General features: G+C 35.9%; 1 protein-coding gene across 1 annotated transcript in view; it reads left to right on the top strand.

The window, feature by feature from the left end:
* The first annotated feature begins 9,101 nt into the window (after window positions 1-9,101).
* The window catches only part of LOC133522062 (uncharacterized), a 105,718-nt gene continuing 87,776 nt past the window's right edge, over window positions 9,102-27,043 (top strand). Inside the window, exons 1-2 of the mRNA XM_061857256.1 lie at window positions 9,102-9,733; window positions 20,337-20,556. Coding sequence (XP_061713240.1) covers window positions 20,484-20,556 — 73 coding nt within the window. The 5' untranslated portion in view covers window positions 9,102-9,733; window positions 20,337-20,483. The remainder of the gene's footprint in view (window positions 9,734-20,336; window positions 20,557-27,043) is intronic.

The raw sequence follows: 27,043 nt of genomic DNA, 5'->3' as shown, positions 1-27,043 counted from the left end.
TCCGTATGTCCGGCCGCCCGTTCGACTATCCGTATGTCACCACCATTTTATTCGGAAATTAAGGTGTATTTTATTTAATAACATTAACGGTTCTATAGGCATTAAATTTCAGTATTTATTTTTACTTTTATTCCGATGTTTCTGCTCGGTTGCACTAGCTATGGTCATGGAAGACTAAGGTCCCAGCAAAATGTCAACGGACATATTGGTAAACAGTACTAAACAACCAGATATTAGTTTATATAAACAGTGCGGTAATAATGAAATTTAATCGACCCGTTAATGTCATTAAATATGTGTACAAAACGCGAGAGTTTACTGTGTTATAAGGTGTACTTTGTAAGCCGCTACTTAGTTGACCAAAACTTTATATACTTATACTTAATTTCCGAATTATAGCGAAAATTACAACGTTTTGAACTTTTTATGGCAATTTCGAATATTAAGTTAATTTCTAATGTTAGGTTTGCTAATAACTTTCATAGCTCTTTATAGGTAGGTGTCTACCTTGTTTCTTCAACCATGTTTTCTTAAATTATACTATTATTCACTTAAAAGCCGGACAAGTGCGAGTCGGACTCGCCCACCAAGGGTACTTTTTAGTATTTGTTGTTATAGCGGCAACAGGAATACATCATGTGTGAAAATTTTAACTGTCTAGCTATCACGGTTCATGAGATACAGCCTGGTGACAGACAGACAGACGGACGGACAGCGGAATCTTAGTAATAGGGTCCCATCTTACCTTTTGGGTACGGAACCCTGATAAAAATGACCAAATAAAACACATTGTAATACTAAAACTCACTTATTAGATAGACTGCAATCATAAACATTTATTTTTAGTTTCAGAACAGTTTTAAATATTTATTTGTTTGTTAGAAAAATCTGGGATCTTTTTTTCAACAAAGCCTAAGGGCAGTTATCGTTTATACTAAACAAATGAAAACTTTAAAAATCATGTAGATGATATAAGGCACGCAATTAGTCGGCTTATCTTGTGTTTTTTTCTGGGTTCATTGACCGAAACTATAACAGCAACTTTGTTTACCATTGTGATTCAATCATCGTGATTTCACCATAATAATGCAGTGAATACTCGGTAAGCCAGAGAGCCGTATTGAACTTTCCGTAAATTCATTCGTTCATTACTATAAAATAAATTTTATTTACCCGTGCCGCAAATCGGATATGAATAGTACAATAAAATCGCAGCGCGGTAAACTGCAATTTTAGTATTTGCGGACCTATTGGATTCTATTTATAAATTTTATTTTTGAAAATAGATACTACATGGCATTTTGTATTAAAGTCTCCAGAAAACGGTGCAATTTTACTCCAAGTATTATCAGTATCTTGTGATACGTGCAACAAAATTTAGGGACCCATACTGATAGAATGAAATTGGAGGTTGTGAAGTTGTGTCATAAGTCGGTTCAGCACTACGAGATATGAATAAAACTTTCATCCATATATAATCGACTGGCTATATATCCAATTATAATTTTGAATTGTGCTCCTAGAAATCTCGAAGTAAGACTAGACTAATTGCCAATACTGTCAGTTAATTTTATAAATACAGCTAAGTACAAAGGCTGCATAATTATATATTTCCATTAAAATTATTGCATGTCAGTGTGAGATATGCATTATGTACTAGTCCTAGCGGTACACCCCCAAATTCAATAATTCGCTGCAAATGGTGTTAAAAGTATAAAATTCGGTACGATTTTGAATTAATCACGGTTAGTTTCACTATACTTAAATCGACCAGTACCCCTAGTGTAAATAAATTCAATTTCGAAACGTGACGTACGCGTTTGCGTTTAGTCTCATTTTGTATATGATTTAGAAAGAGCGCGCCAAGCGGGACGTTTTGGAAACTCAAAATCCTATACAAAATGAGACTTAACGCAAACGCGTTCGTCACGTTATGATGTCGATTAAATTTACACTAGGGGTACAGGATATTAACCGTGATTACCTTTTATATTGTTTTTATTGAGCTCCCGATATTTCGACGCAGTTGCATGCAGGTAATCACAGTTTATATCCCGGTCGATTTTAGTGTAGTATTGGGTACGATTTGCCATTGAAATCGATTTGAACCGTACAACCAAAAACAAAGGTAAAAAGGAGAGGAGTTTTATCTTTGTTTGTATGGAAAAAAAATGTTAAGAAACCTATCATGTGTGATATCACATGAAAGGGATTTTTAAGCCAATTCTAAAAGTATAAGTGACCATTACATTTCGGACACTTTTAAAAAAATAGAATAAAAAATCGGACAGACAGACGGACATGACGAATCTATAAGGGTTCCGTTTTTTGCCATTTGGCTACGGAACCCTAAAAACACACTAAGTTTGAGATCCTGCAGATACAATACCGTTCAGTTTTTTTTTTGTAAAATATACCTCAAATCGAACCCCAAGAAAGCAATTTTGAAAATATTTGTTTTTTTTTTTAATTTTTCATTATCACAAGGTGTGATAATACCCCTGTCGTATTACTCAATACGAGTATAATGTCATTTGGGTAAAATAAGACTATTGAAACTTGGTTTACATGTTCCTTTGGTAATATCTAAGCTTTAAATAAGAAAAAGTTCTGATGGTTGGGGGTGAGCTCTAGGAAACGCCGACCGCGTTAAAGGTGAGTTTTTCAATTAATTCTTACATAGCAGAGAAGAAACGGGACCTTCCGTTTTACTACAAATTAATTTTATGCTTTCTTTTTAAATATTTAGCTTATAGATTAATAGTTCACACTTTGTAATAATGAATAAGTAATGAAAAAAAAATCTGAATGCAAATATTTTCAAAATTGCTTTCTTTGGGTTAGATATAAGGCTATTGGGTATTATTCGAGCTATATTTTACAAAAAAAATAAAAAATGACCGGTATCGTATCTGGAGAAGCCCAGACTTGGTATGTTTTGAAAATTATTTTTATTCTAATTTAAGTAAATGAATGAAATGTATTGATGACATATATTTTTAGAATTGAATTAAACATCCCTTTCATTTGATACCACACAGGATAGGTTTATGATTTTTTTTTAGAATCGGCTCAAAAAGGCCTTTCAATTAATACCACACAAGATAGGTTTCTGAACAAATCTTTTCTCTTCCATACAAAAAAAAGATGGAGTCATAACTCCTGCCCATTTTTTTGGGTTAAATTGATTCAAATAGCCTAAAGATCAATCGTACGAATTTAACATAATTATCACAATTTGCAGCGTTTTTTGGCGTACCGCTAGCACTATACATAAGTATCTAATAAATTTTTCGTTCATCAATTTAATTCCAATAAGGGTAATGAGTGTATAAATATGGAAACAACGTCAATATAATCAAATATGTCCGAAACAATAATAGATAATACAGCAAATGATATAGTAGGTACTCCATAATATAAAAACCATTTCATGATTGGGTGAGCTTTAATTTCCGGTGACGCCTATGAAATGTTTCATGCAAAACGGTTTAATATCGTCGCTGTCATTTATGGATATATCCGATGATATCCGACACATCCAACGCGGATGTATGTGCAAACACAATAAGGTAAGTAAGTTTTTTAATTTCATGATGGATTTAATGAGCCTAATTCCGCATTAGAATTTGTCACACGCATACTGTATGCGTTGTTTAAGTTGCAGGAAACGTCAAACAATGTTACATAAATTACAAAAACTTACACTTTCACATAGATTGACCTATCCTAAAGAATACAAGAAAGAGGCTGTAAGTCTTGAGGACGCAAAAAATAAGTACAGACCTGTCACACTTACGTACGAATTTACAAATGCGACAAAGAGGCAACACGTCGAACGTAGTTCGCAGTAGGCCCTCAGTTCTAGGTAATAATAATTATAGATAATTTAGCTTTTAAAGGCACATTTTCTCGTCTAAAGCTCGAGGGTGTTCGTAGAATAAACAATCAGGGCTGAGTTTCTTCTCAAAAACCAGTTAAATACAAAAAACAAATCAAGCTACAATCGTTTATAGAAAACACTTTTTTAATACCACATCGGTGGCAAACAATCATATGGCCCACCGGATGGTAATCAGTCACCTATGGACGCCTGCAACCCCAAACATATTACATGCGTGTTGCCGACCCTTTAAAAAGTTTAAAAACCAGTGGGAAAACACAAACCCAAATAATGTATCAAAATGATCACGTAATATTTCGTTGCATCATTATTTTCAGTTCAATGGTCAAGTTTCCAAATATTTATTATAATTTTGGCCCAAAACCCAAAATGGCCGTCAAGTTTAAAATCAATTTATTTTCGTAAAGCCCATCTTTGTCTTTGCTTCACCGACTAACGTATATGTACCAAATATTAGCTCAATCGGTACAGTAGTTTCGGAGCAAATTGGCTGTGACATCTGGACTGGACAGACGCACGAGCGATCCTATGAGAGTTCCGTTTTTTCCTATTGGGGTACGGAACTCTAAAAATATGACTACTTACTACACACCTATGTCAAATTATTATTTTAAATATTTTTGGATGGCTTTTAGAGATTTTGGTATTTAACACTGTTTAACTTAATTTGTTTTAAAAGTTAAAGGTAGTTCTGAAATTGAAAAGACGGTTATTAGTTGGATATAAAAATAAATTACACTAGGCCGACGTCTCTCAGTTGAGTTGGAGTCAGGCTTGTAATTGTAAATACTGTTATAAGTTGGAATAATATAAAAAATTATAATATCTTCACCGGTATTTATTATTTTACAACCTAGTGTATTTTTGCTAATAATAAAGGTAAATGTTTTACTTAAATATTTAACAACGGTTGACTAAACCTTCGTCCTTATGTGTTTGTCCCTTTCTAAGAAAAATAAATGTCAAGGACTTGTCAGACTTGAGAAGCATTTATGACTAATGTTTAAACAAGAAAGGTTACCTAATATGGAAATGTTGACAATGATGTGAAAAATACTATATATATATATATATATTTTAAATACTAAACTCTTAAAACTTGCTCACTAGAATTCAGAGCAAAATAACGGTTTTCATATTATTATATTAAGAGTTTCAATTTCAAGGATAAAGTCAACTAGCAACTGTTGCATGTATAAACTTTCTAGCGACAAAGTCAAAGTACGCTCTAACCGGGAGCAAACCACTTTCATCTAATTTCCTAGTTGCTTTACCGAGGAAAATTCATTTTTAGTTGCGCCCCAGTACTCGATTTTGAGTGGTCTGCCTATCTGAGCTGACTAGGTAAACGTAGTTTATATGAGCGTTGCTGAGTCTAGTTCACAATGAAACCAATTCACTGTGAGCTCGAGTTCCGTAACCTCTATCGGCCGAATTCTAAGAATTCTGTTAAGATGTCACAGCGATACGATACCGATCTATCAGTATCAAAAGTGACATTTCTTCAACCAAAAACGTCACTTTTGACATTGACAGATCGGTATCGCTGTGACATCAAGCATTGTTCGAATTGGCCGTATGTATATTCGTAAAGTGCTCATATAAAGGATAAACACACAAATAAATGCCCTCACCGGGATTGAGCTTGACCTGAGCTATAACCGCGAAAATCTAAGTTCGTTAATTGCGGGCATTTTTCTCTTTCACTCTTAGAACTTAATAACGTCTTAGTGAGAGTAAAAGAGAAAGATCCCCGCTATTTGCGAATTTCGGTTTTCGCGGTAGGCCCCCTGGGACGCCCCGCCCGGTTCGTAAGCAGGATCGCACATAATATGTCAGTACGGGCGAGATGTATAGAAAGTAAGTTACGTTAACGTTAGCGTACATGTCAGTGTCAACACTGTCAGTGAATCGTGGTAATTACCCTCGCTCCATCTCGCTCATACTGACATATTAGTGCGACCCTGACTACTAATCAGGAGGTCCCGGGTTCGAATCCCGGTGAGGGCAATTATTTGTGTGTTTATCGCGAATATTTGTCCCTGTAGGGCTAAGATGGTCGGTTTTTTATCGCATGTCACCATGCCTGTCACGTTCTAACAAAGTACGTAGTAACGAAGTATGTACGAAAGTGACGCATGATATGACAAGTGGTAAAACTGCGGCCATGATACCGCCGCTGAGTTATGGATGTTATCTACGTATCTAAACATGTAATCGTGTAAGATTGTCACCAAATATGATAATAAAATATGATATTAACAAATTTTCAATGTACGAATGCTGTGCTGATTTCGCATACCCCACACATGTGCCTGGCCATCCTAACTCCGAAGTCACGCGCGAGACAAGTCGCTTATCTGTCTCTTTTTAAAGCATTTTGTCTCGGACTTGACTTGGGGTCGTAGGGCACGTGACATGTCCTAGGAATGATGATTCGTTATTGCGATCAACTCACTCGTGCAAATTACCCAGCGGTTGGAATAAGCGCCTCTAGAGTAGGTACACTGTATCGTTCAGTGACACTACTTCGATTTACAGCATCGCTTAAGGTTAATTAAGTCTGGAGATATAACTGTAACAGCAGATGCCTAAGTATGTAGTGCTGGATAGAAAAAATATTCTTTCAGGCTTTCCTTGACTCAATGTAATTTTACTTACAAATTAACTTTCGACGGGGCTCCAGTACTAATTACTTAGTACTTGTAAGTAAAGTTGACGAAATGTAATCACCTAAGTCACAGTGCCATGAGTCGAATTTTAGATATAGCCAGGTTGCGCCACAAGTCCTCAGTAAATTTGCATCCTACTTGGTAAAATTCGACCCATGCTGCCGCGACCTGGATACTGAGGCACCTGTCGCGATAGCAGAGGACGCTAGTTCGATTCCAGCTCTCGGTCCTGAAAGCCTTGGTCTTTTTAGGGTTCCGTAGCCAAATGGTAAAAAACGGAACCCTTATAGATTCGTCATGTCCGTCTGTCTGTCCGATTATGTCACCGCCACTTTTTTCTTAGTATATTTATTACATACATACTCGTATTTAGTACATTTATTTCAGTTTATAATTTAAAACTGTACCGTACCTACCTACCAGTAGTACTTTTTATAAACTGGTTGATTGGTTTTAGTTTGTGTTACACAGTTAAAGATATTATAAGTTAGGTTATGCCTGAATTAAATGATTATTTATTTCCCAAACTCTATGGTAATGTATATTACGAGTATTATCTGACTGTTTCTGATCTCACTGCTGTCGGGTACATTTGGAGGGCACTTTACGTGTGCATTCGATCGAATTTTAACAACTCACGGGTCAGAGTAACGTGGTGCACGGTTAAAAAAGTTATATTTTTCCCTTAAATTAAATCTCACTCACCCCTGCTTACGTCTTATTCCTATCGAATAATAGGTAAGTATAATAACCTCCAATTTATGGAACATAAATAAATATTATTCCAAGAGGATTATTAGGCGTAAAAGTGTATAAGTAGATAAAATCTGTGAAGAAATTCTATTCAAAAAATTTGGAGCTTTTATCGCAGGAGGGTCATTGTACGGAAATCGTTGTGTGCACGATATGTCTTTAAACACATTAGTGTGTGCGTAATTTTGTTACGGAAATCAGATGCCAATATTATAACGTGGTTTTTGTTAAAAATTGTTTTTTTTTTTTAATAAACAAGCACTCAATATACTTGGTAGAATACAATGGCATTTCTAACCTTCTGTCATCGCGTTGCTAATCGAACTGAGTTATGTGCTTAGGTTTATAGCTACCATCCTGATACGTATTTTTTGCATAACCCCCCCCCCCCCCCCCCGGTAATTACCCCTACCTACAAATAAATAAATTAAATATTTCGTCAAGAAATTTAGAGTGAGCCCGGGAGATAGCTTCTAAATTCCATTAAAATTGCGTTAATAGAACAAATCATTTCATGAGCGCGAATTTCATTGTATTTGAAAGATAGCTCTTTCGAAGCTCTGAAATGCCTATCAAGTTTTGCCACTAATTGTTTTATTTCAACAATTCGCACCGTTTACACGTTTAGGAGATTATGCAAAGTGGCGCCAAGTCTGTATAGTAATTTAAATTAATCAAAGGAAGCGCGCGCCGAGGACTGGGACGATCGACCGCAGATGCGGCACAGCAAACAGTATGAAAACAGTATTATGTTTTTTTTTTGTAATTTTTAAAAAACGCGGTTGATATACTTGTTAATGTTTTTGTTAAGCTAAGTAGAAATTGTTTATTTTCAGAATTCTATTAATTAAAATTGTAAATAATTCATTATTGCGTCCCTTACGCAATCAATTTCGTATAAGGTACATCATTTTGTTTTGTACATAATTTTTTTTTTTTTATAACCTACTAGTGTGTTTCCCTAAACGAAGAGTAAATTTAAATTTAAAATCGGAAGAAAGTAATGGGACCAGCAGTTTATATTTGAAAGCCATGTATAAACAACGTAAATATCTTAGATATTAGGTTGATCAACGGATTGGTCGCCGTGTATTTACACCGTATTATACTTGTATGTACTACACGCATAAAATAACTGAATAATATTTAGCTTACATACTGTACAGCAAATTACATAAAACAACTTTTATTGTATTAAAAATGACAGTGAACAAAAAACAGAAATAAGCAATTTTGTCTCATTCACAGTGTTAGTGATGGTATAATTTATACTTGCTACACCTGTTCCGAATTATAGGTACCTACGTCACATGGTCTTTGAGAAATCGCATTTAATCGATTTGTAAGACCAAAGTGATCTCATAAAAGCTCTGCGAATAGTTAGTTAAGTGTAGAGCTCTAAAAATAACAAAAAATGTGATTAAGGACAAAACAGACATACAAGAGCTAACGGTTGTTAAGTAAACAGGGGTCAGTTGAACCTCTTTATAAATTACCGCTTATAAATTACTTGCTAACAACGCAAAGTTAATAGATAATCTCATAGCAAAAAGTTATAGATTATTAGATATAACTTCTATTTCATCTCTAAGTTTTCTAAGTCGATCTCTTTATTACAATTGGCCCGAATAATGATCATAATTATGTACAAAGAAAGTCAATTTAACCCAAAACAATGTATTGAGGAGTATTTATTGGTAGTTGGTTACAGTACTGCTTATATTTCTTACTATGGTATCATCATACCATTTAAATATAGAAATTTTTTTTTTTTGTTATATTGGTATATACTATGTAGATTTAAGATATTACTCCTAGATTTCAATTAAAAAGAGTGTTTTATATGTATTCCATTTTATATTGCCTTTCAAAGTCATACCTACCTACAACTCAGCAAGGATTTCAACTGTATCAATTTAACCATTTTAAAACCTCGGTGCACGTATCCAATACCGGTTAATAGCACTTCAGCAATATTTCAGCGACAGTCCGCGTTATATGATAACAGTTCTGCGCAGAGAATCTGGCGAAAGCTCTGAAATACAGTCATCTGAATGGGCCAGTCGCCCGCCAACCGCCGACGCATCGGGACGCGTACGTGATTTCGACACCCATTCATTCGCGCGTGCACCATTCATAGTAACTTTACGAACCTAATTCAAACATGGAATCCAAATGTCGGTGATACTTACATATGTGCCAGTGCTAACTTTAATAACCGTTAAGTGAATTTTGAGTTTTAATTAAGATTCGAATTACAAAATATCGTCATCGCAGTGTTTGCGCGATGTTGATTGTAAAGCGACTGATTATTGGAGGTGTTAATTAGTGCAGGACGCATTGGGTGTTTATATTTTAATAATTCAACTTGGATGGACGAAACGGATTTGATTCGGACTGACAAGTGAGTGTTTTTTTTTTTTGTACAATATTTCTTCTTTCACTAATATAAATTTGGTGTTCATCTATCATGGTTTTTTGCATATAAATTGGAATACTGGGTATTAGAAGCCCTCTACAGAATGCAAATAATTCGTACAAACATCTTGCCTTTTATACGTGCTTAATACATGTGCGACTCTTGTATGATGCATCGAAGTTGTTTTTAAATATTTAACGAAATAAAACCGTTAATGTAATTCATTAATTCATCATTTTCATAAGCAGTTTTAAAATATTGTAAAGTGTATAGTGCAACCGTTTTAAAATAATGATTTTAATACCTGCAGTAAGAAAGATGATTATAATGGTTAATATTTGATACATATTGCAAATAATTATTTTTAAGTAGGTAACATGTACAATTAGGTTTTAGGAATCATCACTTTCACACACATAATTATAGTTAATAGTTATTTTCACTCGCTTTTGAAATTTCTACCCTACCGAGTCAATAACGGATATTAATTATACTTCTAATAAGATGTAATGTTTGTTCGTGACACCTTAAGAGGGGGCTGGGTCGAAATTCTTTTCGGTGTCTTATTTTTGACCAATCTGTCACGCGTCACGCTTATATTTTTGTCTTTAAAAAAGGTTGAGTTTTTCTAGCTGTAGATTATAATTACATAGCTATCTTGAGAAAAATTAACTGAATTTCATCCCATACAAAAACACTCCACTCCGTCATATTGTTTGGGGGCAAAAAAACAAGAAAATGAAAGGATTTTGACCCGGCTAACGCAAAATTGTATTTTTTTTATATTGGATTGTTACATGTTTTAATCAATGGCAAATGTTATGAAAAAAAATCACAGGAAACAACATTATTTTGACAAGGGCAGACGAAGGTACTGGGTTAAAGTTGGCCCGATAAAAAAAATCACTAAACTACGCGCGATATCCTTATCTTCCGTCACGCCATACTTATTGTTCCCTTGTAATTTCCTGACTTTACGCCCCCTCCTTAGCCGGAGATATCATCACTACACCTATGATGTGCGGGTCGACATTGAAACACTGGCAGTTGCTTTTCTTCTTGACTGAAAAAGCTTTAACTGAACTTGTCATTATGATCATCTCTCTCCTTAATCGTTCCCTCACTGCTGAGTATCGTGATTCCTTATGATCGTGTTGATCAGTTGCCGCTATCGGTTACGTTCAGTCGCTTGGTGTAGTGCAGTCAGGTCATATTCAGCTGTTGGGATATCTGGTCATGGTAGGTAAATAATACATGTGAATTGCATGGTGGCTTATTTTATCAGTCTACATTTGTGATTTCGAACCCCCCCCCCTCTTCATACTCGTACATAACATGGTGGTGAAATTGACATCGTACCTAAATACCATAACAAGCTTGCTACCTGCTGTAACTATGAAACGGCACAAAACTTATGTACATTTGTTGAATAACGACTCGATCGGATATCGGAAAGTAGGTCTTACATAGCTCAATCGTGCTAGCAACATCTGTTTGATCTCAACAAACACAATAACCTTTAAGGTTAAATAAAAGCATGAATACGGCTTATTTTTTATAGGTATTCATGCGTTTACAAATAAGACTATTAACTTTTAAGGAGGAGCCCTCCCCGCGGTTTTTTATCGATTTTTGACTAGTTTTGACTCGTTACTCCTACATTTGCACTATAGATAGAATTATAAGACCAACGGCTATCGGTTCTTCAATCTTTTATCTCTATTCTATTTTCTTTTATGTTTGATGACCGGTCTGGCCTAGTGGGTAGTGACCCTGCCTACGAAGCCGATGATCCCGGGTTCAAATCCTGGTAAGGGCATTTATTCGTGCGACATGAATGTCGATGTGCGATGTGTGGATATTTGACTTTGAGCTGTGTTTTCTATGTCTTTAAGTATTTATAAATATTTATATATTATATATATCGTTGTCTAAGTAGGTACCCTCAACGCAAGCCTTATTGAGCGTACTGTGGGACTTGTTCAATTTGTGTAATACGAGTAATATCCTATAATATTTATTTAATCTGGTCTGCCGGATTTTAAAAGAAATGAACACTTATTTTTTATTATTTTAGGTTTAGAGAGATTCTTTAATTACTCATAAGAACAATACAGTTCACTAAAAATGAGCTTAAATATTCGATTTTCTTAAAAATAAACATTAATAGCATGATCGCTAGAGGTTTATATTAAATTATTATGTAATATAAACCTATATATCTTTTTTTTCGCATTGTTTTTTTAAACAATGTCTAAAACAACACTTTTTTGTTACTAGATTGCTGTGAAGGATTTTACATGTACAAAATATACACATTTAGGTTCTTCTTTGACGTCTCTAAAAACTTGTCAGAGATTTTAATTTTAAACTAATTAACACAAAAGTTATGGCCACTAAACCAGTTTTTTGGCCCAAATTTGTTCAATTTTGATGCCAAATATCTCGAAGACGGTGAACTTTGAAGTAAATATGGTATACTATATTGCTTACAGCCGTTGCTGTTAATATGACGAGCTACAAAAAACATTAGAAAACTAAGGGATTCAGATCGGAGGTCATTGGCGTTACGGACCCCCTTAATTTATAATTGTCAATATCAAAGTCATTCAATTACATAACATTATCAGACTTCCCACTGCTGGGCACATGCTTCCTCTCATGCGCGAATCGCATCGTACATAAGTTCCGAAAAACTCATTGGTACGAGCCAGGATTTGAACCCGCGACCTCCGGATTCAACGTCGGACGTCATATCCACTCGGCATCCACCGCTTGACAATAAGGAAGTTGTTTTTAAAATAATTAATATTTGAAAAAATAACTTCCTTCTTGATTGTTTCACGAGTTTTATTGGTTTTAATTTGGACTCTAATTAGAAAATCTCTTATTGTTTTAGCCAAAAACTTGTATTTTCAGAAAAGTAGTCTCAGTTAGCGGGAATGTTTTTGTTTCATGAATAACCTTTATGTCTGGCTCAAGGGTACAGTTATGGTTTCGTCGGCAAAACTCAATGAATAATTTAGGTTTCTCGCAAATCGGGAGCAAAACTTAACTACGCAACATCTGGGTAACGATGCGACTTATAACTTATCCAAAAGTATTCATTTTCCAGTATTATTTATACATCTGATATAAGTATAGTAGCCAAAACCTACGCCAATACGTACACGCTTAGTAGGCGTTGTTGGTATAAATATTACCGCAGACTCAAGTGTTAAGAGGGAAGCTTTGCGATCCTAGCGAAATAACGGTACTTTTTCTAGGAAATTCCATTTCGGGAGAAAACGTTTTCCACTAACTAAATCTTAACAAATCACTTTGATTTTGATGGGGATCGCTTCAGCATAATATATTCTAGTTTTATAAGTTTCGTTTTTTAAAAAAAGAACATTTTTGTATTACTAATTTTTAAAAAAGCAGCCAAGGCGAGTGGGACTCGCCCATGAAGGGTTCCGTACCATTTATGACGTATTAAAAAACAAACTACTAACTAGATCTCGTTCAAACCAATTTTCGGTGGAAATTTGCATGGTAATGTATACCATATATTTTTTTTTTGTTTTATCATTTTGTTATTTTAGAAGTTACAGGGGGGGCACACATTTTACCACTTTGGAAGTGTCTCTCGCGCAAACTATTCAGTTTAGTTAAAAATGATATTAGAAACCTCAATAGAAGACCTATCCATAGATACCCCACACCTATGGGTTTGATGATAAAAAACATTGTTGAATTTCAGTTCTAAGTATGGGGAACCCCCAACATTTTTTTTTTCTATTTTTGTGTAAAAATCATAATGCGGTTCATAGAATGGCTGTGACATAAACGGAAAGACAGACGAACATGACTAATTTATAAGGGTTCCGTTTTTTGCCATTTGGCTACGGAACCCTAAAAAGGAAAACCTATAACCCTAGTTTTTCATTGTGTCAATAACATACAAAAAATCATGGACAATGGAAAATATTTAGAAGTGGAAAAACGTTTTCTCCTAGACAGACGTTTTCTCAGAGACAGCCGCCCACGTCATTCTTGAATGCCCAGGGGTGGCAGAATACCGGGCACAATACCTCGGTTCCCCGGGGTCTCTCCCAGAAGTCGTCGGCAACATCAAGGGTCTGCTAGGCTTCCTGGTAGAGTTGGGTTGGCAGGAGTAGTGCCGTCAACCCACCATCACGCAAAATAGGCGCGAATTGCGACGTCGAGTTGCGGAAACCCAGCCCGCGAATACGAATACGAATACGAATACGAACGTTTTCTCCTTTTGTATGGATAATTACGTGGTATCCTTCCTTCTTATGAGGAAATTAAGGTGGTGATTTTTCCATACAAACGTTCTCGACATTTTCCTCTCTGGATTTTGGCTCTAGATGAATACATTGTGAAGAGTTCAATATTCCCAATATCTGTGTCTGTATGTTTTGGTTTTTTTGATATTCTTGTTTATAAGAGAAAGGTTACTTTAACCAGCGCGAAAAACGGCCAAGTAAATTGGCCGTAAACAGACGCCTAGCATACAAAATCGGCAACAACAAGCGCAAACAGTAAAACGCAGATTATTTCTTTTTCATTCCATTCCCAAAATTTTATTAGGATTGGTTGTTTGAAGGAGTAAAATGCGAGAACGAAACGACGATATCTGAGAATTTTACACAGGATTTTTCGCCTGCAGCCGAGCTGCAGTTGTCCTTATCGCACTAATTTTTGAAGCCGCCTGTCAGCGCGACGGAGATATACACCTAAAATTTTCAAATCTGGAAGGGGCTTAGCTGGTATTTCCTCTTAATAATTAGTACCTTCAAGTGGGATAACTGGGGCAAAGGGGTAACATAGTTTTTTTTACTACGCACTAATCTAGCTAGTTTATATTACATTGTGCAATAAGGGGTTAAGTGAAATATTACACGAGAGTCGATATTATAGAATCGAGTAACAATATTCTTATCACGGGAATGACACACAATGTTTTTCATCACTCTTGCGAAGAAAAGACTAGATTTTAAGCGAAATAAATCTTAAATACAGTAACATTTCAAACATTCGTCCGCCATATTGTCATGTTTTGACAGTTTAGGAATCGAAGGCACAGATCTATCCGATGTTCAGCAACAATTGAAAATTGTGTCAAAATATTTTTAACGGCTATTAAATTAATCAAATTAAATAATTTATAGTGATAAACTATAAACGTTGATATTTTAAAAGTAAAACTCATTTATACCTAGTTAATTCGTATGAATAAGTAGCAAAAAAAAAGTTACAACTCCCTAGGGAGTTAAAGTTTTATTTTTCACACTCTATAATTCCCGCGGCAACAATATAGGCCTTTATCCTTCAGTACACCTGCAAGAAATAAGATCTTTTTCGAGCAAGTGTGATGAAATAGTTATTTTTAATACAGTTGCTCAAAAAGTGCTAAAAAATTGTTCCTATGACTGGTAAATCCTGATTCAAAGATTGTAAAAAATAAACTGCTATCAGCGTTTGTACAATTGGAGAATATTTCCTTTGTCTAATGTTATCCCTGATGACCAAGCCAAGTGGCAGCGATTCTGATAGCACAGACTGTCCAAGTGTTATTTTAAGATTGACGTTTGAATCGCTTAACACTAGCACCATATGTGCTATCAAAATCACTACCCACTTAGTCTGGTCTAACTCTATCTCGCTCGATTTGTATAATATAGTTAATTAGTTTTATTATAAGTATCATGCGAAGTAGGCAGCATTAGTCACAAAAATGTGTTTTTTTTTTCTTTACTAAGTGTAAACAATATCGGATTTAACTTCTTTATAGTATGAGTTGCTCAGTATGACCTATAATAATATTCACATAGATAAATATTGCATATAATAAAAAAAATCAATGTTAGCTTTTTTTGCGAAAGCGAGTACCGACTGACTTTTTAATCCAGGGGAAAACTAAGCTTTATTGGGATAAGTCCGACAAGAGTATGTCTATTCCAGGAAACCCATTGGTACAAGCTGCGTAAGAGCAGGGATTCAAAACTAAGGTTTCCCGTTTAGTAGCCGCACGTTTTGCTTTCGGGTGCACAGTAACATTTTTATTATTTTTAGGGTTCCGTAGTCATCTAGGAATCCTTATAGTTTCGCCATATCCGTTTGTCTGTCTGTCCATCCGCGGCTTTGCTGTGACTGTTGGTGCTAGAAAGCTGAAATTTGGCACGAATATATTATAAATCAGTTACGCCGACGAAATCGTAAAATAAAAACTACAAAAATGTTTTTTTAGGGTGGCTCTTCTACAGGAACAATGGGGATGTGTTTTTTCGCTTCAACCCTCTAGGGTTCTTCTTCTTCTTCCTCGCGTTGTCCCGGCATTTTGCCACGGCTCATGGGAGCCTGGGGTCCGCTTGACAACTAATCCCAAGATTTGGCGTAGGCACTAGTTTTTACGAAAGCGACTGCCATCTGACCTTCCAACCCAGAGGGTAAACTAGGCCTTGTTGGGATTAGTCCGGTTTTCTCACGATGTTTTCCTTCACCGAAAAGCGACTAGGGTTCTTATTCTAGAATAACCTTTTTTGATAAACGTAATATTTATGCCAATAATCGATCTGAAACAAAAAATAATTCATAAAACTTTACGGGCTTAATTTAGTTCAATTATGTTTTATCCCTTTCTTACAAATAATAACGCCATAAGTCTACACATAAACAGAACAGCAAGATGCAAAATATAAAAATTACCAAGGCGTAAGACTAAGATTTACATCTGTCTATAAATTATATCAATTTAAAAACCTCCACCCACCAGCGTCATTCTATCCCCAGGCGTAAAGGCAAACTTGCTTAAGTGGAATTCCGGAATAAATGGAGGAAATTTGGGGGCAGCCCGCATTATATTTAATTTTTATCCTGTAAACTGTTTTATGTCTCTGAAATGTGACTTTATACCAGCACTCGAAATAACTGCATTCAAGTTTGTTTAGTTTGGAACAGAGTTCTTAAAATACTAATTACATGTATAGACCCATAATGAGGAACTCCACATTCAAACTTCCATCCGTACTTTGAAATAAATACTGCTGAGACATCTTATTTATTTATTAATTTAATCTTTAAATGGTGGACTTAACCTCTTGAGGCATTCTCTACCAGTCAACCATTGGGCTAAATAGAAACAGTTTGGTGCAGAATTGTAAAAAGTAAATATGAAAATAGATTCGAGATTACTATGATACTAGAGTTACATAAATATACATTTTAAATATACTTACATATATACAAATTATTATAGTTATTATTATTTTCTCAAGTATTAGAATTATAACACTGCTACTTGAAGAATTTCGAATGTTAATTAAAAGTGTCTAACTGCTCACACTATTCATTTGTCATAATAGTCCATTGAATAAAGTTCTAGAGTGCGTGAGTTAGTAACGTAAGATGTTTCTTCGGAAACATGTCAAGAGTCCCTAGGTAATAAACATACTAAAACCCCGGGACACTAGGAGGAGCCCCGGAGTGGGGGGAGGGGGGGAAAGGGTCCATTTTTTCATTTTTCGCTTAAATCTCAAAAACGGTACATGTTACAGAAAAACTTTCAAGGAAAAGTTGAAAGGCCATAAAATTATCTACAAGTTGTACCTGAATCATTTTTTTCTATTCCCAGCCGTTTCTGAGTTACACGCAGTAAAAAATGATTTTGGCTCAAACAATTTCCCCATACTACATACCCATGTTTATCACATCAATCGATCAAAAAATATTTCTTTCTTCCAAAAAACTCAAATGTGCAACTTGTGACCGGTACTGATAGATTGCTCTTAATTAGGTCTATAATTGGTAAAATAAACACATTCCTCCATGGAAGCCTTTAGGAGGAATCGATTGTCAAAATATTATATTAGGGTAGTTTGAGTTACTGAACTTGATCTTTTTATTTTTTTCTTCCAAAAACTCAAAAGTGCAACTTGTGACCGGTACAGATAGATTGCTCATAATTAGATCTATCATTGATAAAAATACCAGATTCCACCACGGAGGCGTTTACGGGGAATTGAATTTTATTAGGGTAGTTACGATACTTGAACTTTTTATTTTTTTTCTTCCAAAAAGCTCAAAAGTGCAACTTGTGACCGGTACTGATAGATTGCTCTTAATTAGGTCTATCATTGGTAAAAAAAAACACATTCCTCCATGGAAGCCTTTAGGAGGAATCGATTGTCAAAATATTATATTAGGGTAGTTTGAGTTACTGAACTTGATCTTTTTATTTTTTTCTTCCAAAAAACTCAAAAGTGCAACTTGTGACCGGTACAGATAGATTGCTCATAATTAGATCTATCATTGATAAAAATACCAGATTCCACCACGGAGGCGTTTACGGGGAATTGAATTTTATTAGGGTAGTTACGATACTTGAACTTTTTATTTTTTTTCTTCCAAAAAGCTCAAAAGTGCAACTTGTGACCGGTACTGATAGATTGCTCTTAATTAGGTCTATCATTGGTAAAAAAAAACACATTCCTCCATGGAAGCCTTTAGGAGGAATCGATTGTCAAAATATTATATTAGGGTAGTTACGCAACTTGACCTTTTTATTTTTTTTTCTTCCAAAAAGCTCAAAAGTGCAACTTGTGACCGGTACCGATAGATTGCTCATAATTAGGTCTATCATTGATAAAAAAACCAGATTCCACCATGGAGGCGTTTAGGAGCAATTGAATTTTATTAGGGTAGTTACGATACTTGAACTTTTTTTTTTTCCTCTAGTGCCTCTCATATGACATCAATGTCCCAACATTATCCGTTGTTCGGATTTTTTCGATGAAGGTTCACACGTAGCATGGGAAGGGGTCCGCCCTCGTTAAGCTTATGCTAAAACCCCATGCTCATCCGTGTGAACTAGAGAAACGGGGGCGAGGAATTTTTCACCTTTCATGGGATGTAGCTCGAAAACGGCTGGGAATAGAAAAAAATGATTCAGGTACAACTTGTAGATAATTTTATGGCCTTTCAACTTTTCCTTGAAAGTTTTTCTGTAACATGTACCGTTTTTGAGATTTAAGCGAAAAATGAAAAAATGGACCCTTTCCCCCCCTCCCCCCACTCCGGGGCTCCTCCTAGTGTCCCGGGGTTTTAGTATGTTTATTACCTAGGGACTCTTGACATGTTTCCGAAGAAACATCTTACGTTACTAACTCACGCACTCTAGACCCCCCTTGGAGGGACTCATTCAATGGACTATAAATAGAAGTCGCTATTTTCGGAGGTCGCTGGTTCAAATCCTGGCTCGTACCAATTAGTGTTTCGGAATTTATCTACGGGATATCATTTGATATTACCACTAGCTTTTCGGGGAAGGAATACATCGTGAGGAAACCTGCATACATATGCCTGTGCCTAGCAGTGGGGCGTAAATAGGCTGAATTGTTATATTTTTTTATGCAAGTAAAATTCAACAGATCGTCTCAAATACGATTATTAGCAAGAGTGAATAAATAACTTAATTAACGTGTTTTCTACGACAAAAAAAAAAAAAATTCATGAGCGATTAAAGTATATTCAGTGACCCTAGAGTAAATTTATTCGATTTCGTAACGTGACGTACGCGTTTGCTTTAAGTCTCATTTAGTATGATTTAAACTTTCACGATTTCTACAAAAACTGGACTAAATCGCGTATTAAGTTTTACTACGCGATTAAGACTTGTTTGTATGAGTTAATAATATTATGGACAATTGTTGGTATGACATCTATTAATTATGATTCCAACTATGCAGCTATCAACTTAATAATTTAGGTGTATTTAAGAGCCCGAAAATATTTTCACCGTTGATAGATAAGGTATTTTTATTAGTAAAACCCAACAGTATTTAAAGTCTGTAATACTAACAAGTACGTTACAAAACTGGCAGTATCTACCTGCCAATTTAGTAAGTACAAAAATAAACAAAATTCAATAAGGGTATTTTTCCCCTCCTTTCCGTATAGGGAATACGAGTATTATGTTGAAACGAGGCGAAGTGAATAACAATGTAAAATGGGATATGAAAATACCGTAGCTGTTTGCAATAACATTTAATAAAAACATCAAAAGTGATAATAAAAAAAAACATTACAGTGCATTAATTTATATTATTAAAGGAACATAAAAGTCTTTGTTGAAAATATGATAAATATTAGTTACATTAATTGGATAAAATAAAAGTTATGACTACCTACTTCTAAAATAAATCTTATTATTGGTTTTTAGGGTTCCGTACCCAAAGGGTAAAACGGGACCCTATTACTAAGACTCCACTGTCCGTCCGTCCGTCCGTTAGTCTGTCCATCCGTCTGTCACCAGGCTGTTATGAACCGAAACCGTCATCATCTGACCGAAACTGTCAGTTGAAATTTTCACAGATGATGTATTTCTGTTGCCGCTATAACAACAAATATTAAAAAGTACGGAACCCTCCGTGGGCGAGTCCGACTCGCACATGTCCGATTTTTTCTTTTTTGTATAAATAATATATCAAACTATTTCATCCTCAAACTACGTGTCAAGACTTCTACCAACCTCCAAGCTTTTTTGCCTCAAGCGCGTTCTAATCACTATTATATTTTGTTACAGATAAGCCGCCAATCAGTGCCATGAATTCAGCCTCGAATACTAGTTTTGTGCACTAGTGATGCAGTCAACATGCGGTTTAAGTGTATCTATCAAACATGTGTGAATTGAACGGACCAGTCTAACGTGGCCACAGACGTGCGCGCAGCAATGGCGCGGAAAACAGGCCTCCTCGTCCTACTGTGGATAGCAATTTTCCCATTGTACCGAGCGGATAATCTTGGTGAGTCTGTTCAAATTGAAACTGCCATCCCATCGTTGTATTTACGACTGTAATACATAGTATTAGGGCTTATTTTTATCTGAAGAATAATGTGAATGTCGTAAACGGATTAATGTTCAATCTATTTCCTCACTTACGTTAAATATTTTGTGGGCGATGTTACGGAAAATAAGATAGCGCACTATTTGTTAAGTTTTAACCGCTTAGTTCTTATTCGCATTCAGTACAGTGAAGAAATTTATTTTGTTTCGTATCTTGTCACAGTGATAATTAACATGAAAATCCATACTATTGTCATTACGATAAAGGTACACCTTGGTACTGAATTTAAATTCCTTGACCGTATCTACCGTATATGGACTCGGGTATGTCCTTAAACTACGTCCAAAAGAGAGGTATGGGCAATGTGAATGTCATCTCGCTCTGTGTGGTAGGGCACAGCACAGCAGATGTCATTCCAGATCTAGAGCAGAGCCCAACTGGGGAAGTACCCCCACCTTACAGAAAACCGCAGCCAAATAACACTAGACCCTACTCATAGTGTTGTGTTCCTGCCGGTGAGTAAGGTTGCCAGAGCTCAACGAGGGGGGTGGGGTTAGGGTCGGCAACGCGCATGTAACTCCTCTGGAGTTGCAGGTGTACATAGGCTACGGAGACTGCTTACCATCAGGCAGGCCGTATGCTTGTTTGCCACCGACGTAGTATAAAAAAAAATGGTCTGTCTTTTTTTAAATAAAAAATATATAATTGTTGTGTACATTTTCTTTTAAATGTAAAAACAGGCTGAATGCATGTCGGAACACGCATAAGCAAAAGGGCGCATCGTTGCGGTTTTAAGAGAGAAGTATAACCACGTGATCTATTCTTCCATACGAAAAGATAAAGTGTTTTCCAATTTTAAATATTTTCAATTCTACATGATTTTTTTGTATGTTATTGACACATTAAAAAGCGTACGGCCAAAATATATTATTCTATATTCGTAGTATTTATTATTGCTACGAATAAAATAAATTCATAATATAAAATCGCACAAATCAGAGGATATTGGACGACCGCTTCTCCATACAAATGTAGTCCCCGTTTTCCTCCCTGGATATTTTTTACACGATTTATTGTATATTAACCATGCATGCATCTCCATTTAACCACCTCTTCGATTTTTTTTGTCATTATAAGAGTTAAGAGCGAAATACAAACACAGTAAAAAACTTTTAATAGCTCCTTAATTTTAAAATAATTAAAAAAACAAACGGAATTTTAAAATAAATTCTTTAAAAATATTCTCTATAGTGTCAATCCAGAGAGTAAACGGGCACTACGTTTGTAAATGGCTCAGTTTCATTGGTCTATAAGGCCAGCATGCGGAGTGCGAGAAATTTCCATAAAGTATGCTATAGGACCCACATTCGGGGAACGGTTTTCATTGGTCGATAGGGCCCATATGCGAGTTACGGGAAATTTCCAAAACGCATGCCACTATGAGTTTCACTAGTCGTAGTCCTTACCGCCTGCGGGGAGTCACCCGCATACTGCACATCGACCTCCGAACTATCGACTTATGAATTTCACTAGTCGTTTTACCGCCTGCGAGGAGTCTCTGGTCTCCGCATGCTTTATATCGGCCAATGAAACGGAGTCATAAAGCGAAGCGGTCGTCCACTATGGTCTTAAAATGACAGTTTTATTGGCCAAATCACTTCCTAACCAATCATCTTCCTTTTGTTTTTATTTTGTACTTATAAAAAGAAGAAGTGGGACTTCTTATTTTTGGTAATTATATTCTTTTGAAAAAATTTAAAAGTTTAATTGTTGCATTAAATTTAAACATTTGTTTTGATTTGTTATCGTTGCACTGAGAGTTATGTTATATATAAATATCATAATTAATAAGTGTAATGGTAATCAGCCACTTTTAGTGTTTAGCAGTAACGTTTTGGTTTACTGCGACATAAACGCATATTGCTTGTCTCAGCGATCACTTCATATGTATTAAATAGGTAGCTTGCCTGAATAAAGGGTTCTATATACTCGTATAATCTACTTTTGGTGTTATTACTATCTTCTATCTATCACCGACAACACTGTACCGCCGGGCCCTCTTCTGATAATATTGTTGGATCTTGCTCGTAAGCATATCTAATAATATTGTGTAAGATAACAAGTTGAGACTTCTAAATAACAAATCAAGTTTAATTTTAACCTTTAAGTTTCGTATTTCTTACAAAATATCATTCCGGTATATTGGTATATTTCCTACAAATCCTACGCGCACGTGATTGCCAAAATTACTTTCGACGATATTCTTGTATATTGTCAGCGATAAAATACACGCGCCCTCAGTCGGTGAACTGAAAATTAAATGTGTCATTAAGTGAAAACGTGACAGGCATCGTCTGAACTGAACCAAGTTCGGTGGATGTATCTGGAGATGTGTTATAAAAGGGATAAACGAGTAAATGTTTTAAATAGTGCTAGAGTTTGAGGTGCTAAAGACAAAGTATCGAAGTAAACCCTAGAATCCTTCTAGCTTCACATACCTACTTAAAATTTATTATTAAGAGAGAAAAATAGCTTTTCGAATCTAACGAAATAAATGTACTTTTTCTATGAAATTCCATTTCGGGAGAAAACGTTTTCTATTTACTAAATCTTAACAAATCACTTCATCTTCGGGGGACTTTGTTTTATAAGATGTAGTGATATAAGGGTCAATTCATAACTGTGAAATATGTGATGTTAGAAAATTTCCACTAGTTACGTAATAAATATCACCGTAGTGCGTACTAGCACTCGTCGTGTTTACAGCACGGTCTGGCGGCAACTTTGTTATCATTCGCGTGTGCATTTCGCTCCTACTTGTTCCTACATGTATTGGCGCGAGCAATACGCACGGGCAAAAGATAACAAGAGGAAATTTTGAGATCAAAATATAGGTTCAAATTGGCCCCCTGTGCTTGTCTTTGAGTAGACATAATTGACAGTTGCGCACTAAACATGAGCCCACGACTGCTTACGGAAAATATTATAAAGGTAACGTTCGGATTCAGTTCAGACTACGCCAGCTGCTGCAGTGTTACGGCGCGACATTGCTACCGACTGCAATGCTGCCGGGAATGTCGAAAATCCGGGAAGCAACGTTGATATTCGAGATTTCCGAGTAACATCGCGCTGCAATAATGTTGCAGTAATGTTGCTGACTGCAGAAAACGTCAAAAAGGTAATTTTATTACGCCATTTATGTGGAATGTATGTAAATCATATTTTCATCGGAATTTGACGTAAATTTACAGTGACGCTTTCGCAATCGCTTGTCAGCTCGGTGTAGACTTACAGGCCAATTCGAATGTACAATGGTTTGTCTTGATTTTTACACCATTTAAACCGATCGTCCGTCGTTCTTAAAGCATACTTTCTGTTTCGCAATTTGTTCTTGACTTTTAGAAAAAACTAAACAAGATTATATATTTTTTAGTTTTCCTTGTTCACAGGTTTTCCTTGTTCACTTTTACAGCTTTACCCTCCAAAGATCAAAGTGACTTCACAGTGCACGTTTTTAAAGCAGTGGGAAAGACACGACGTAACCGCACAAGTTATTTCATACCTAAAATAATAGTTATTAAAGCTAAATAAATACAACTAAATATAAGTATAACTAAGTGTAATCCTTGTTAATGTTACATTAATTAAGTTTGTATTAAGATATCTGTTAACGAAGCCACAACAACATAATTATAATATAATAATATAATTATAATTTACCTATGTATTTATAGATAATTATCATTATTTCTAAAAATTGATCTCATTTAATTGAAATAATCCTTCAAGGTACCTTTGAGAATTATTATGTCGCTGAACTCAGGGTTACTTCAAAATTTCACTATCAATCATTAAAAACAGATTAACAGTTCAAAACTTGTCTGTTTGAAACCATAAGGGTCCGTGTCATTGAGTGGTAATAAAACTTTACATTTTGTTATACATACATACATGCATATAATCAAGCCTATTTCCCGAAGGGGTAGGCAGAGACCACGGATTTCCACTTGCTGCGATCCTGACATACCTCTTTCGCTTCCATCACTTTCATGACATTCCTCATACACGCACGTCGGTTTAGGGTGCTCTTGACCTGGCCTTTCTTCAGGATTTCCCCGATTTGATCAGAGAAAGTCCGCCGAGGTCTACCCCTTCCAGCTCCCTCTTCTACTTCTCCCTTATACACTCTCTTTGTTAACCTTCTTTCACTCATTCTTTCCACGTGTCCAAACCATCTCAACATACCTTTCTCAATTTTTGTCACTACATCTTCGTTCAGTCCACACTTTTCCCTTATCACACTGTTCCTAATTCTATCTTGTAATTTGACACCACACCCACTTCTCAACGCTCTCATTTCTACTGCATTCACTTGACTCTGATGTTTCTTCTGCCATACCCAACTTTCGCTACCATACATAAGTTATATTATTTTGTTATAGTTATGATAATATAATATTTTTATTATGCGATCTAACACGACCCACAGTGAGCTAATTAGTGTGCGTAAAATTTTGCGCTAGCAGAAATGACTTTAAAAAAAACATCATTTAAGTCATTTCTACCAGCCAACATAAGACTAAAATTGAAAATTCGATCGAAACATATCGCGCATTTATTCGACTTAAAAATATACGAGTAACTCGTTTATAATGAAATTTTAATATGTTTGAGTCTCATGCGAGGTTTATAGTCAGAATAGCGTAGCTGTAGGTATATTACTAAGTATTGTTACTAAACCAATCGCGGATCCAAAATAAAATCCCAAACCTGCAATGCAAAAAGGTCCAAGGTTCTAAATTGGTATTGTATATCTTTCATCGTACTCCTGAGAGCAACGAACGATTTTACCCGCACACCCGCTTCAGCGAACTGAAAACGTTCCGTGAGGTGAGGAAGTCTAATACAAAAATCATGTTACCTTCGTGCGACTAAAATCTGTAGCTGATCGAGTTCTCGGGTTTTTCCAAATCCCACGTCCATGTAGGTACGTGCCACATACCGAAGTAGTAAAGTTCATAGACTATTTATATGTTTCCCAAGAGACTTTAGTGGGCTTCTAACTCGTCAAGAACTGGACCTATATCGCTCACCAGCGTTGTGTTATAAAAGGCAACTTCATTAGCATATAATTGTCACGGATCTAAAGGTCTCACTTATACTGGTCGCCTGAGGCGGCACTTGGCATGTAATACGAAGAAACAGGCTATAGCACTCTGAATTTGCGCACGTGACGAAGTCGGATAATCTTTAGGCTCAGCTTATACAAAACCCAACCCTGACTTTTCAAGGATATACTACGAGTGGACAGTAGTTAGTACTTGTATTTAAGAAACTAGTTTTTTTTCCTAACTAGCTACTTAGAATAGTTCCTTACTTAATATTATAAGACCTTATAAAAGGTTCTAGAAATCGCACAGCTGCCCAGCCTGACCGCGCTTCTCAAACAGAGGCGACTGCGTTGGCTGGGGCATGTGTACAGGATGGAACCTTCTCGACTGCCACGCCGTGTTCTTCTAGGTGCGGTAGCGAATGCAAAAAGAGATGTTGGGAGGCCATTGCTTCGCTTTAAAGACTGCGCCAAGAGGGATATGGCAGCTTTTAAGATCGAGCACCGAAACTGGGAGAAGCTTGCGGAGAAGCGAACGGAGTGGCGCAAGTGCGTTGGAGATGGTCGCAGGCTCTGCAACGAGGCCTGGTTTGCGGCACTAGCAGACAAAAGGGAAAAAAGGCACCGTAGCGAAACGTCACAGTCCGTCGCGAACTTCCCTTGCCAGCTCTGTGGCAGAGTATGCCGCTCTCGCATCGGTCTTTTCAGTCACCAAAAAAGATGTTTTGCGGACATTGCACTATAGATCGTCTGAAATAGACGCTAAGGCCAGTAGTAGTAGTATGATAATAAGTACCTTTAGTACCTTGTTTCCCCTTAACTAATTTTGCTAAAATCATTTCTGGAATATGAACATTGTTTAGATTCTTTAAAAATGCACGAACCCTTGGGACATTCGTTAAGTAATGTCGAAAGAAGCGTCTAACAAGAAAGAAAATTTTACACGGAGCTTATAAGAATGTTTTGGACTTTTCTTATAAGAATTATGCTTTCTAGTCTGGTTCTATTTGAGTGTAATAATAACCTAGTCAATCGAATTTGAATATAATAATTAAGTATTTGATATAATTGATTTCCCATTTTACATGTGTATACTTAAATGCAATTAAAAAGGTAGCACATTGCCAACTACTAGTCTGGTTTCATTCTCCATTATGATCCTAGTATCTAATGGGTTTTGCTCGTATTTCTGTGTAGAATCGTTAATGGATACATTGTGTATGTCCAGTGAAGCTTACGGAACTCTCGCCCGGCCAATCAACCAATTCGTAATTGTATAAATATCGCAATCGGCTCTAATAATCTAATAAATATACCTAGCCCTGAACGTGCTTG

Source organism: Cydia pomonella, chromosome 10, assembly GCF_033807575.1.
Source record: "Cydia pomonella isolate Wapato2018A chromosome 10, ilCydPomo1, whole genome shotgun sequence".
Lineage (NCBI taxonomy): Eukaryota > Metazoa > Arthropoda > Insecta > Lepidoptera > Tortricidae > Cydia > Cydia pomonella.
This window is presented reverse-complemented; position numbering and strand designations above follow the sequence as displayed.